The 12,955-nt window shown below is 40.2% G+C and overlaps 5 protein-coding genes across 5 annotated transcripts; 2 read left to right on the top strand and 3 right to left on the bottom strand.

Annotated features, from left to right (window-relative positions):
- Nucleotides 1-94: 94 nt before the first annotated feature.
- EAF01_002345 (uncharacterized protein) lies at nucleotides 95-2,033 on the top strand. Its single transcript, XM_038910597.1, has 2 exons — nucleotides 95-561; nucleotides 614-2,033. The coding sequence occupies exons 1-2, from the start codon at nucleotides 363-365 to the stop codon at nucleotides 1,741-1,743; spliced, it is 1,329 nt and encodes a 442-aa protein (XP_038773519.1). The 5' UTR covers nucleotides 95-362; the 3' UTR covers nucleotides 1,744-2,033.
- A 1,504-nt stretch (nucleotides 2,034-3,537) lies between these two features.
- On the bottom strand, nucleotides 3,538-4,390 carry EAF01_002346 (uncharacterized protein; the record flags this gene model as incomplete). Its single annotated transcript, XM_038910598.1, has 3 exons — nucleotides 3,538-3,678; nucleotides 3,740-4,156; nucleotides 4,208-4,390. 3 exons carry the CDS (start codon nucleotides 4,388-4,390, stop codon nucleotides 3,538-3,540), a joined length of 741 nt encoding a protein of 246 aa, XP_038773520.1.
- Nucleotides 4,391-9,738: 5,348 nt separating this feature from the next.
- On the bottom strand, nucleotides 9,739-10,209 carry EAF01_002347 (uncharacterized protein; the record flags this gene model as incomplete). Its single annotated transcript, XM_038910599.1, has 2 exons — nucleotides 9,739-9,816; nucleotides 9,865-10,209. The coding sequence occupies 2 exons, from the start codon at nucleotides 10,207-10,209 to the stop codon at nucleotides 9,739-9,741; spliced, it is 423 nt and encodes a 140-aa protein (XP_038773521.1).
- Nucleotides 10,210-10,349: 140 nt separating this feature from the next.
- On the bottom strand, nucleotides 10,350-10,821 carry EAF01_002348 (uncharacterized protein; the record flags this gene model as incomplete). Its single annotated transcript, XM_038910600.1, has 2 exons — nucleotides 10,350-10,687; nucleotides 10,794-10,821. 2 exons carry the CDS (start codon nucleotides 10,819-10,821, stop codon nucleotides 10,350-10,352), a joined length of 366 nt encoding a protein of 121 aa, XP_038773522.1.
- Nucleotides 10,822-11,236: 415 nt separating this feature from the next.
- On the top strand, nucleotides 11,237-12,425 carry EAF01_002349 (uncharacterized protein; the record flags this gene model as incomplete). Its single annotated transcript, XM_038910601.1, has 3 exons — nucleotides 11,237-11,533; nucleotides 11,618-11,856; nucleotides 11,939-12,425. 3 exons carry the CDS (start codon nucleotides 11,237-11,239, stop codon nucleotides 12,423-12,425), a joined length of 1,023 nt encoding a protein of 340 aa, XP_038773523.1.
- Nucleotides 12,426-12,955: the final 530 nt, after the last annotated feature.

The following is a 12,955-nucleotide window of genomic DNA, read 5'->3' on the forward strand; positions in this document are numbered from 1 at the left end:
CCTAATGCTTGTCAACGAGGGCACTGCCGATCACTTCAAAGTCTGTTGTCGATCCAAATACCGCTCAAGTGTCCCATCAAAGCCGGACGGAGTATTTGAGCAATTTAGATTCCCACTCTTGCTCGACTACCAGTACCGACCAGAATATAATGGATATCCGCGTACACATACCCTTGTTTCCCCGTTGTATTCTCCGGGTCAGACTGGCTATTCGAAGTTTCGAACGATGCCACTAGCCAGTGGAAAATATCCCATTTCAAAATATGTCATGAGTTTCTCATCTGACATCCAATTCTAAAAGATTTGTTACATTTCGTCGTGTCAATCGTTCCACCTCACAGTCACTCCTTTAACATCTGAAGATGAAGTTTTCGTCGTCCATTCTTTACTTTCCACTTTTGTGTACGAATGCCCTGGCATTTCCAACTCTAAATGCATCGCCCAAATCTTTTGAGAGAGCCTCAGGAAACAGCTGGTACGAGAATCTGAAGAGACAAGTTGAGAATCACCCAGAAGTCAAAAAAAGATTGTTGGTTGATTCTTTGACCACTCCCATTGATGGTAAAACCGCAAACCTATATTTCGATTTTTGATATCACTAACAGTAAGAAAGTCACTGGAGACCATGTATTTGTTCCACCTGACTTCGAAAATGGGGACCAGCGAGGTCCATGTCCAGGATTGAATATGCTCGCAAACCATAACTACATTCCCCATAATGGTGTCGCTTCAATGGTAGAAATCGTCGCTGGTGTAAATTCCGTATTCGGAATGGGAATTGAGCTTATCACTGTCCTGGCTATAATGGGGACCGTCGGTGTCGGCGACCCTATTTCACTGGACCCCGGGTTTTCGATTGGAGGCTACACTCCGAAGGTCGCTAACATCCTCGATAATCTTGATGGTCTTTTGGGAACTCCTCGTGGTCTTGACAGAGCCCACAATTGGATCGAAGCAGATTCCTCGAATACCCGAGACGACTTGTATGTAACAGGAGACGCATCGACAATGAACATGACTCTATTTTTACAAATTGCCAATGGATCCGACTCTGAAGTCATCACAATGGAAGATATTGGAAAACGTGCTGCCGACCGGCTCGAAGTCAGCATAGCCACCAACCCTTATTTTTACTACGGACCCTACACCGGCATGATTGCACGAAATGCTGGATATGCATTCTCTGGTCGCCTTTTGAGTAACCACACCACCGAGAACCCGGAAGGAATTATGACTCATGGATTAATGCGCACTATGTTCGGCGTCTACTCCGAGAACGGAGAATATGTATACAAGAAAGGCTGCGAGCAAATACCTTCGAATTGGTACCGCATCCCCGTTGACTACGGATTAGTACAACTTAACCTGGATATTGTTGCTTGGATGGCAGCAAACCCAACACTGGTAAGTGTTGGGGGCAATACCGGTAAAGTAAATACTTTCACTGGTCTTGATATCAGTAATGTCACCGGTGGCGTTCTCAATGTCGAGGCTTTGTTGGAGGGCAATAATTTGATGTGCTTTGCCCTTGAAGTTGTCAAGACATTCGGGCCCAATTCTCTTTCGCCTTTGTTTGCTACAATTGCTGTACCCTTGCAATTATTGACCGATGCTCTTGATACATCAATCTTGGCTCTTGCTGGGTGCCCAGTCTTTGCCGACTTAAGTATGGATGGAAAATCATTGTTTGAAGGACTTCAGGATACTTATCCAGGCGCTGCGAAAAGTGGTGTCGCATTCTAGGGGGTGGAAAGCTGTAATTTGGGGTTTGGTGCTTGGAAATCATTGTTAGTTATAATTTTAATAACTGCAGCATTGCATAACTGTTTTGTTCTTTTAGAAATGCAGTGCAATCTACCTCGTCCTTGGAGCTATAGAATTTCTTCAATGATCCAAAACGAGGCCTTGCAATCTGTTTTATATAAGCCTACTTATTCCACCTTGTGCTGTTCATAATGTTGTTGCAATGTACACGCCGACGAGGTAACACTATGCTTAGATGCATGTTTGTTCGAATCAGTTACACTGTAAGGCTGAGGTTGGATAAGCTGTAAGATTATCTTAGCCTTCACTTGGCTCGCGATCAGTATGGGACGAAAAGAACATATATAGGAGGAGAAATATCTTGAATCTAGCTTCATCATCAGCTAAATTTTCAGTTTCTTTTGATAAACCAAAAACTATTTCAAGTCTCCATCTTAAACTCCATTTCATCCTCTATCTGTGAACCCTAAATTCACAACTTACAACTACAAAAGTACCGTATTCTCGAAACACCATCTGACATCCTAGCAAAGCCACCAATGTGAGATCCACCACCCCCACCATCTCCATATTACTCTCCGGATTCTTCTCCGGCCTCACCATCGCAGATGGCAGCAACTGTAGCAGCATCTGCGCTCACATCAACGACCCCGGTCTCTGGACCGACACTCACGCTCTTCCGCCCAAGTAGATTACATCCTCACCAGCGGCGGTGGATGTGTAAAAGGCAGTGTACAAGGTCACATATGCATTGCGATTATTGTACCTGACGAAGATGCCAACACGATCGCGAAGCTATCACTGAAAAGACTATACATCGAGCTGCATCCACAAAGACTGCGCTCGCGCTCTCTGCTTGATCAACTACCGGGATGTAATCTCTTGGGATTTACATATTCGAACTGCTCGGCAATGCTCATCATCGATTTTTCGCTTGGACAGATTCAAAAAGTTGATCGATTCGGGGCGCGGAAATGCCAAGGCAAACGACTGTTTGTTGTGAATTCCGATATATTTGGGTCATTAGAACAACCTGCTGGTTACGCTCTGGTATATTCTTCTGGTTGATGCAAATCGAATCAACCCATGATCGTAGTGATTATGTTTCATCACGTAAATCCATCAAGGCAGCTGCCAAATTGCTAGTTATACAAAATTGATAGCCATCGATATAAATATTTTTGTTCCTTCGGATTCCCCCAACCATAGGAAAGTGTAGTATGTGTACTGTTGTAGATATCCATGTGCATTTCATGAGAAGTGGTGTGAATGACACTGCAACATATATCGGAGGGAGATTGTCCAGAATGGAGGGGTATAAGATGAATAGAGCTAGACGTTTCGAGATCTTCATGCTCATAGATATTGTTATTCATTTTTAGCAATTTCGAGATTTCGAAGTCTTTGAAGTGGTAATTGCTGTTGATGGATATCTCTATATCCACTTTTAAGGACGATTGCGATACTTGAAAATGTAAGGCTTATAACCTGAGATGACGATGCATGTAACCCTTCTACTAGGCGCAGACGAAAAAAGCGGCACACCAAATCGCTCGAATAAAGCCAAACATTGGACGAGGAATATTTTTAATGTGTACTTTATTAGATATTAATTTGAACTCAAGTATATATAATACATGATATACACTAGGTATATATCCATATACATACGTGTGTGTGTATTTGTAACATTGGAAAGTTTGGATGTCCCGGGGCTTCATCCTGTGAGAGTCAAGCTGGCTGTATCTTCTGCCTCTTAAGTCAAATCTCAGTCTAATGAGAAATCTCCTTCTTCAGAAACACAGCATTCCAATACCAGGCTTTTCCTGTTGGATCAAATTTTGGTCCAAATAAGTTTTCCACACTTTTGTAGACTTTGTAACCTCTTCTTTCATACCAATCTTGGTTGGAAAACTAGGTGAAGGTTAGAACAATGCAACTATCTCTTCCCGACAATTCATGATAACATTCTTACCGGGGGAATGACCAAGTCCAGAGCTTTGTATTTCTCTTCTCTTTCTGCGTCGACTTTGTTGATCGAATTTAAACCTAGAGTCTTGGCGCACAATGGTTCAGAAATGGCTATATTCTCGATTGTATCCATGGCTGTCTTTCCAAGTCCGGTTCCTTGAAGAGCACGCGAGACGTAAAAGATTGATATCCAGTAGAACCCTACTGTTTTTGGAACATATCCGAGATTCACATAATTTTCGGATGGAGGACCCAAACAGATATGTCCAATCGGAATGAAAGTTCTCTGCGGTGAGGGAATATCCCGAATTTTGCCTCCAAAAGAAGTTGCAGAGTCGACTAGAGGCTCTTTTTCTTGGGGATGCATCTCAGTATGTTTGAGTATTTTGGCATCCTTTTCGGGATCAGAATCCGCAAGCACCTGGATAAGTTAGAACTCGGAAAGTGAAATCGATTGTGGAAGAGTATTTACAATCCATTGATTATTGAGCTCTCCGCTTTCTTGAGCTTTCCTCCATGATTCAACACATTCAGAATCCCATCCGCAAGCGATACGTTGTTGTACTAGTCGTTCAACATGTTCAGGAGAGGTGGGATCCCAAGGGATCAGCACGATTTGAGGTTTTGAGGAGTTGGTGGGGTTGATTAAAGCCATCTTGAATATCTCAAATATTGCAGAATCGAAAGGGTAGATTACGGGTATAAATACTCTTAGAACTCTGGTAAGCCAATCGTTAGATCATATTCTGATACTCGAGGATGACAGATAGGTCAGGTTAGGAGATCGAAGACCGCTTGTTGAATGAACTACCAACGATGACAAGTAGTTTCCAACCAGGGGTGAAGGGCGTGAGAAGACATGAGGGATTTTGTTCAAGAATTTTCCCATTTAGACAAAAGTCTTTAGCTGGCTGCCGTTGCATCGAAATCTTAGACTTGTTCAATATTTATGGATATTTCGGATAAGTACCTAGGTATCTATCAGGATATCCCACTTCATAGTTTTCTTCTCCCTGTTCCTTGTGGAATCGCTCGCCGCTGAGCCGTTATTCACCCCACATCTAAAGCAGCCGAACTTAGCTAGCTTTGAAATATACATTCATATTTTTAAAAAAGTGCGGACATTCATCAAAATCAGCCAACATGGCTTGGAAGTGATCATGGCCTGATAGTTCAGTGGTAGAATTCTTGCTTTGGGTAGTTCAAATTCACATGTAAGAGGTCTCCGGTTCGATCCCGGATTAGGCCCTTCCTTTTTGGTTCATTCCCAGAATAGGTTCATTGTTTTGCAATTCTTTCAGAGGTGCCTCTTCTGAAGTATGAGGAGTTGCGTGAATATAGCATCAAGAGCGCTTTTGTGGGGAGGCAAATGTTTGCACCACTTTTCGCCGATAAGTTCTTGGCACTTTTGGGATAAATTTTTGCTTGGTCAGCAATTCCAAAAATCCATTAGTGGGTGTACGGACTTACGGGACACTCAAGCAGAAAGTCTTATAATTTCATACTAAAAAAAAGCGATTTTAATAATTCAATTAAAATTCAAGTTATGATTGACGTGGTTTAACACCGAGTGCACCATATCACCGAATGCACCACTTCAAAATACACCAAAATTAGCCTTTTCCTAATATTCATATTTTAATACTTAATCAATATTTTTTAAAAAACAAAAAAGATTTATTAATAAGAAAATATTTTTTATAAAAGTATTAAGTTTCTATATAAAAATTTCTATTATATTCTATAAAAAGTGGAAATTGTCACGATTTTCGTTACAAAAAAACTATTCCTATAATAACTACTATATTAATTCAAATTTTTAATAAATAATTAAATGTTACAATTTCAAATTTTGAAAAATTATATTATTAAATAAAGAAAGTGCACGGTTACGCACAGACGTATTTTGTATGTAAAATTCGTGGTGCACTCGGTGATATGGTGCACTCGGTGTTAAACCACGTTGAATCTTTTCGAAATTAATATATATAATTTTTAAATATAAGAATTCTATTTTTTTTTTATAGAAAAATAGATTAAAAAAAATATAAGTTTAAGCTTTTATAATTAATTATATAATTTCTTATCAAAATATTCGATAAGAAAATATATTATTGATTTTTTATGCTCAAACCTTTGTTTGCTTCAAATCGATATTTTAAATAATATTTTTTGATACTTGAAAAATATAATATATTTATTTGAATAATATTCAATTGGAATTGAAATCTCTATCGAATTTTGAAGTTGATTAATTGAGATGTGAAATTGTGCTTTGCTGTCACGCTGTCCCGTGAGTCCGTGTACCCACTGGTGATCCCAGAAATTGAAGAAATTCGCCCTTTTGCCCTTTGAAAGAGGCCTGCCTGTGTTGTGTGGCAGTACAACACACCTGTGGAATTTTACTATTCAATGTACATTTTGACGAGAGAAATCATGGGCGCTTTTTGTGTTCGTTTTTTGGGAGGGGGGGGGAATGAATGTCCTGAGTTCAATCACCTCATACAAATTAGGATCTATCTACCGTATTATTTATTGGCGTATGAATCTGCTCAACAGATTAGCAAAAACGAACAGGCACATTAATTCTTCGTGTTGAAATTATTTGAAGGCTAGTTAATCAATCAACATTAAGTAAAGGCAGCTTAAAAAGAGGGACATTGGAAATGTAATTTGATTGTGAAGTAGAAAATGAAACTATTCGCTTATCCATCAAAAATGAAGGGGTCCTTTCTTTCTACATCTTTAGTCTTAGATCATTGATTGAAATACAAATTCTTGATACATTTTTATAGAGATACCATTCAAAGCTAAACGCTACCAACAAACTGCTTAGCGCTTGGTAGATTCACTGACTCTAGCCCGGGATGCTTGAGTGCTCATCGATTTCTACAGGCTAAGGGTATGGCCTGATATAAGGAGGGTAAGTTGAGTAAGGTTGAATATGATGTACAAGTGGCATATTCAATATTTTTTACACTGTAAAGGGGATTCAACAGGAACTGCAGGGTTGCACCCTTTGATGCGGAGGTAGATGTGAAGGAGAGAGAGCATGACCAAGATGCTCTATACGATTAGGATACTATGGAAAACATTACGCGGATCAAGGTTGAAGGAGGATTAGGCCATCCTCACCATCATACTGAATATAGGCGTGTAACGTTCGAAACCAGTTCAATAGTCAAGATGATTTTGTCCTTTCATACTATCTGAACGTTCTTACCGTGTTTGCGAGTCGAAAGGATCTGGATGTCGAAGTAAAGTTTGGATTACTAGAAATTCTGCCGAGTTCTTCCCTCACAAGATCTGAAAGAAGTATAATATAGTCACATGAGAGCCGTTAATGAAATGTTCACCCAACTACATATAGATCCATCGTATTCACCAAGTATGTAATAATAATGATCTATGAAGTCAATCGGTTACAGCAGTTTGTGTTAAACTGCGTACAAATTATCTGTACTTGTGAATTATCTATAAATAATCCGCTCTATAGATTATTCATTAGAGGTTCTACTCACTTTACGAATTATCTATTAAGACTTTAAAATTACTTATTTTATATAGATAATCTATAGATTATTTATAAATATATAGGTTATTTATAGATAATTTGTAAATTATTTATAAATAATTTATAGATAACGTAACGTATGGGGAACTCGGACATATGGGGAACTCGGACACTTTTTCAATTATTCTACACGCGATCTTGTTCTACGAGCCACACAATCCTCCAATTCCAATTCCGAATCACTTGAACTATTCTCTAGCTCTTCTTCTTCAATCTCTTCTTCTGATTCTTCAATTGGGCGTTTGCGTGGCCGTCCTCGTGGCTTTTTCTCCTTCGGTTTTTCCTCCGCCTCACGTACCATTTTCAATACTTCCTTAGTACTAAAGACAAATTGACCTTGTAATTTGACTCTTTTGCCTTTAGTTCTTTTCTTTCGAGTCTCAATTACCTCCTGAGCATCAGAGAGCTGTTTCCGAAGTAGGGCTATCTCAGCATTTTGAGATTCTACAAGCCTAGTCATTCTCTTGGCATATCGACGAGTTGGCGATGCAGGAGAACCACTGCTTGCTAGAGCTGTATTAAAGATCTGATTTGCTTGCCTTAGTTCTGTTCCATCTGGAGGAGAACTCCTGAGTATAGACAAGTCTAGGTCTTGATTGGGGGTTCTCATTTGTGGAGTAGAAGGTTGCTGGGAGGAGTTAAATGGTAATGAATCGAGTACTTTTCGTGGGGCAAAAGGTACTAAACCAGCTCCTCTCCAGCCAGCTTTAATATTAGAAGAATTCAATGCTTTTTTTCTAATATTTTGAAAGAGTTCTACCCATTCAGCTCTTTGGATTCGCTTTACACCAGCTCGAGAATATCGATCGACCTCTAAAGCATGATATCGTTTCATTGGCCCATACACCGCAATATCAAGTGGCTGAAGCAAGTGAGAGCAATAAGGAGGTAATATAAGTAAATCAATATCATTATCTATACAGAAAGCAATAAAGCTACCTGTAATATGGCTTGAATGGCCATCCATGATCAAAAGTCGAGGTCGGTCACCTGACACTTTCTTGGATTCTGGTTCGAAAACCCTTTTTAACCATTCTAATCCATGGCTATTTGAGGTCCATCCATTTGTACTAGTAGAGAACTGCCAGCTTTGAGGTGTGTCCTTTGGAATCCATGCAGAATTCGTATTCTGAGCCTTGAAAATGACCATAGGTGATAGAGCATTTCCAGCTGCATTGACACATTCAAATGCAGTTATCCATTCTTGCTTGCCAGCTGTAACTTTCCAATTCGATTTCTGAGTAGAATCGACTTTAATGCGCGTACTTTGAGTACTTCCAACTCCAAATCCGGTTTCATCCATATTATACATATCATCTAATTCATACTTTCGCTCAATGAGACGCGTGCGAAACGCGTCAAACCAAGCCTGAATATTCTCCGGAGTTGCTTCTTTAGCCCGATTAGACTCTAATTGACGTGAATAGCATGTTTTAAGTTCTGGATGTCGTTTTTGGAATCTATAGATCCATTCGTGGCCTATAGGTGGAATTTCTGTCGAGGTAGGATTTCGAGATGACGCGACCCGAACGCGTCGAAGACGAATTTCGTCGGCCATTTCCTTCACCAACATAGGTGTAGCAGGGAATCCAGTGATGGTAAGTCGTGAAATCCATCGTACAAGAGTATTTTCTTCTGCGTTTGAAAGAATTTGAGCCATTTCGTGGGTTTGGGAACGTGTTTTCTTCCCAGCCAGCCTATCAGCTAGGGTAGACTTAGGGACTTCGAAATGCTCTGCAGCCTTTCTAATTGATTTAAATTCTTTCAATTGAAGTGAAATTATAGCCTTTTGAAGCTTCTCTTCAATTTGAGCAGATGTAGAAGGTGATTGGGTATGCATAATAAAAGTTATTGCGGTTTCAAGTTGGTGATGGGCTAAAAGTGTCCGAGTTCCCCATATGTCCGAGTTCCCCATACGTTACGTTATATAAATTCTCTAAAAAAAAGTAGAGATTCGCTTAAAATATAAAGCTATTCTCAAATTATTTTCTAGCCCAAAAGTAATCCAAGTTTAGATTTATACTAATTTTTATATTAATTATAAAATTATATTAATATTATAAAAGATTATAAATAGTTATATAATATATAAGTAGATGAATATCTATAGATAATTTATACTCATTTTATAAATTACCTATTCAGATTTTGAATTATTCGTGGATTATCTGTCAAGACTATTATCCGCCCTACGAGTACCCGTTGCGCAGCCTAGTTTGTGTAATGCGATCAAGGTCAAGATAGCAGCTTGTATTCTCAATAATGCTCATCAGTAGAGAAAGCGTCTTTGTTGCAAACTTGTGTCATCAAATGATGGGGGAACGATCTAATCTTTTTGCTGACAGGAATCTGAGATTAAAACGAAAGGGCAGAGCCATTAGGGAGCATGGTGGAATAGATCACAAAACTCTAGCCAGCGCAACGACCCTTCAAAGCATACAGTAACCGTATAGATCATTAACAAGCCCATTCCATGACAATACAACACTCGATATATCTTTGAGACTCTGAAAAAGAAAAGGGTAAACCAGTACCTTGAAGATGTGATTGCAGACTATTGTCAGAGGTGCTTCAAGATAGAGAGACGCTCGTGGTAAACCATCCCGGGGAGTTGGCCAACCTTCCTCTGGCAAGGGAGTCCCGAGATACATCGCAGCCCGAGAAGGAGCTCCGTAGATTTTCATCATCATAACCACTTGAGACAAACCGTTTTTGTTATCCCCACGATTGATGCACAGAGCATCTTTCCATAATTCGAATACCCTAGTCGGACGATGAATATGGTAACGTGCATCGCAAAGATTTGCTGTTACTGAAGATGAACGAACATCAACTCGGACTAGGTCTGATGTGTTCGCATCGATCCACACATCAAACAGCGCAATGAAGTGATTCACCATATCCGAGATACAATCAATCGATATGGTTTAGTATGATCGAGAATGCACTGTAACTCAACCGTCGCTCTAGGCTCGAGAACAAGAAGTCCAGGCAGAAGTACATTTTCCTGTTGATGGGATATTGTCTATTGCCTCCATTCCTAGTTGATCAAGCAATGACCAGAAGTAATTGGGACGTTGTTGTAAAGCTGCCAGTCATCAAAAGTATGATCAAGCAAAGATAATTCGATTGGCCGACCATTTGCGCTCCCTTGCTTTTCTACAGCGCCTTTACCAGTCTTTGATAGATAGCTGCTATGCTGCTGTGTGCTCTCATAAGTTCCAACATCGAGTTTCCTACATGCCAATGACCATCGTAAATGTAGCTCGATCACATATACCCTTGGACCAAAATCACGCCCTCGAAGTAAAGTTCTGGATCTTTTGACACTGAACACCGGCAAAGGGTAGATCACATCTCGAGAGACGTAGTAACACACTGTACATGCCTATGTTCCAAGATTAAGACGTGATGCTTCATCTGAGGAGGTGGTGAATAGAGATATCATCTACCTCTGGTGGTGTTTACCCAGGATTTGAAATACCAAGATTAATATAATAGTTCAACAGCATTTCTTTCAGAGTATTAAAAGAACATAATACTATGCCATGCCTAAGTACCTAGCTCAAGACTAAAAATTGCTTTTTTTGATGGAATCTGAAAATGTAATTTTGGGCCATTTTCGGGCAAAACCTGTCTGAGATTAGATAAATACCAATAAGTTATAGTTACAAGTAATTATAATTATTATTGCCTGAAGTTGATAAATTGATAGCGGCGTCAAACGGCGTTAGAACATTCCCCGCCCTCGCTTCCAGAGCTTTCTTTCTTTCTTTACTCATCCTCTTTTCTCCGGACCCAAACTCCGGAAAGTCATAACCACCATCACACCTAAATAACTTCGCCATCCATAAATAACAAAACCTAAACACAACCTCTCCATTTACCATCCATCACAATCGATCTTGATCAAAAAATATCACAACCATGGCCTTCACCATGCGCCAACCATTTAAATTGACCAGTTCGCTGGCTATAGCTTCCAAAAACGCCTTTAGATCCGCCCCCGCGCGAGCTTTTCATTCCAGCAAACCAACAACCAATTTTTTCACATCGCGCAGCACATCGCCAGTCAGCACACTAGTAAAAGCTAGAAATGCAGTTAAGGGCTCGAGAACTTATTTGCAGCAACCGGCCACTGTTGCGAATCCAAATGGAACGCTGATGCAGAAATTGTTGGTCGGCGGTGCGATGTTTGGAGGAACTTTGTTTGCAATCAATATGGTATGATACCTTCTTCCCTACTTCTTCTCCACATTCGCCATCTCTTTCATCTTCATACAAGTAGAAAATACCAACAAACCACAGGTCTTTAACCGCGAAACTCGTGAAGATGGCGGCATGCCCGAATACGAACGCAGTTACTTGAACGATACCTTTATGCACACAGGAATGGGAATTGGAATTATCGGGTTATCTGCGCGCGCCATGTTCCAAAGTGGCTTTACTTATAGACTGATGGCGACTAATCCTTGGGTTGTTATGATCGGTGGTATGGCACTCAGTATTGGTACTATGATGGGCACTAGAGCTACAGATCCTAGCAAGTGAGTTGTACCCCTCATTCGATATTGATATCTAGAATCGTGCGATAGATTTGAGTGAAGACAGGAAACTAACATGGAATAGCTATGTTCAAAAATACGCACTCTGGACCGGTTTCAACGTAACCCAAGCTGCATTCGTCGCACCCCTCCTCTTCATGGCCCCTCCTGCCATCATTGCCCGTGCTGGTCTCTACACCGTCGCCATGATGGGTAGTATTTCCTTCGTTGGCGCAACCGCCAAACAAGAAAAATATCTCTACCTTGGTGGACCTCTCTTGGCTGGTGTTGCTCTCGTCGCTGCTTCCGGATTGGCTCCCTTAGTTCTCCCAGCCACCGCAGTTAGAACATTGGCTTTTACCGAAAATATCTGGTTATGGGGAGGTTTGGCTGTCTTTGGTGGCTTCACACTCTATGATGTACAGAAGATTTTGGCACATGCTAGAATGGCTGAGAGAGGAATGATGAGAAGAGATGCGGTTAATGAGAGTATTTCATTGGAATTAGATTTCCTGAATATCTTCATTAGGATGGTCCAGATTTTGATGATGCAGCAAAACAGGAGGAAGTAGAGGAGGAGGAGTTGTACAATTTGATAGGTTGGGGTAAGGGGAATGGAATAAAGCAACGGCGCTGTAGGATTGCATGGTAAAGCAGACGGAGGTTGTCCTACAAAAACAGCTCTCCTCTTCAAGATTGGATGATAGTTACGAAAGTCTACGGACTTTTCTGCCATACACGCTTCTCCTCTCCTTTGTACGTGCGCACTTGATGCGTGTGCCATTAACATATATTAATAAAACAAAACAAAACAAAACAAATGTTAAAATAGTAAAATACCCATATCCAGTTAATTATTCATTCTTATTCTATCTTTGAAATTGAAGTGAGTTGAATGCTTATTAGAGTGATTCGAGTAGATCATTGATGGTTACCTAGGTACTAGGTAGGTACTTCTACTTTTACCATTGTAAATTCGTAGATTTGTAGATTCATAGAATCGGCACTCTCAATTAGCTACTAGGTACCTATCTCTCTCTGCATCACAACACGTCGTATAACATATCATCACATCAGCTCTCAAAAAATCTCAAAAATCTCA

The sequence above is a fragment of the Botrytis porri genome, assembly GCF_014898465.1.
Source record: "Botrytis porri strain MUCL 3234 chromosome Unknown BPOR_003, whole genome shotgun sequence".
Classification (NCBI taxonomy): domain Eukaryota; kingdom Fungi; phylum Ascomycota; class Leotiomycetes; order Helotiales; family Sclerotiniaceae; genus Botrytis; species Botrytis porri.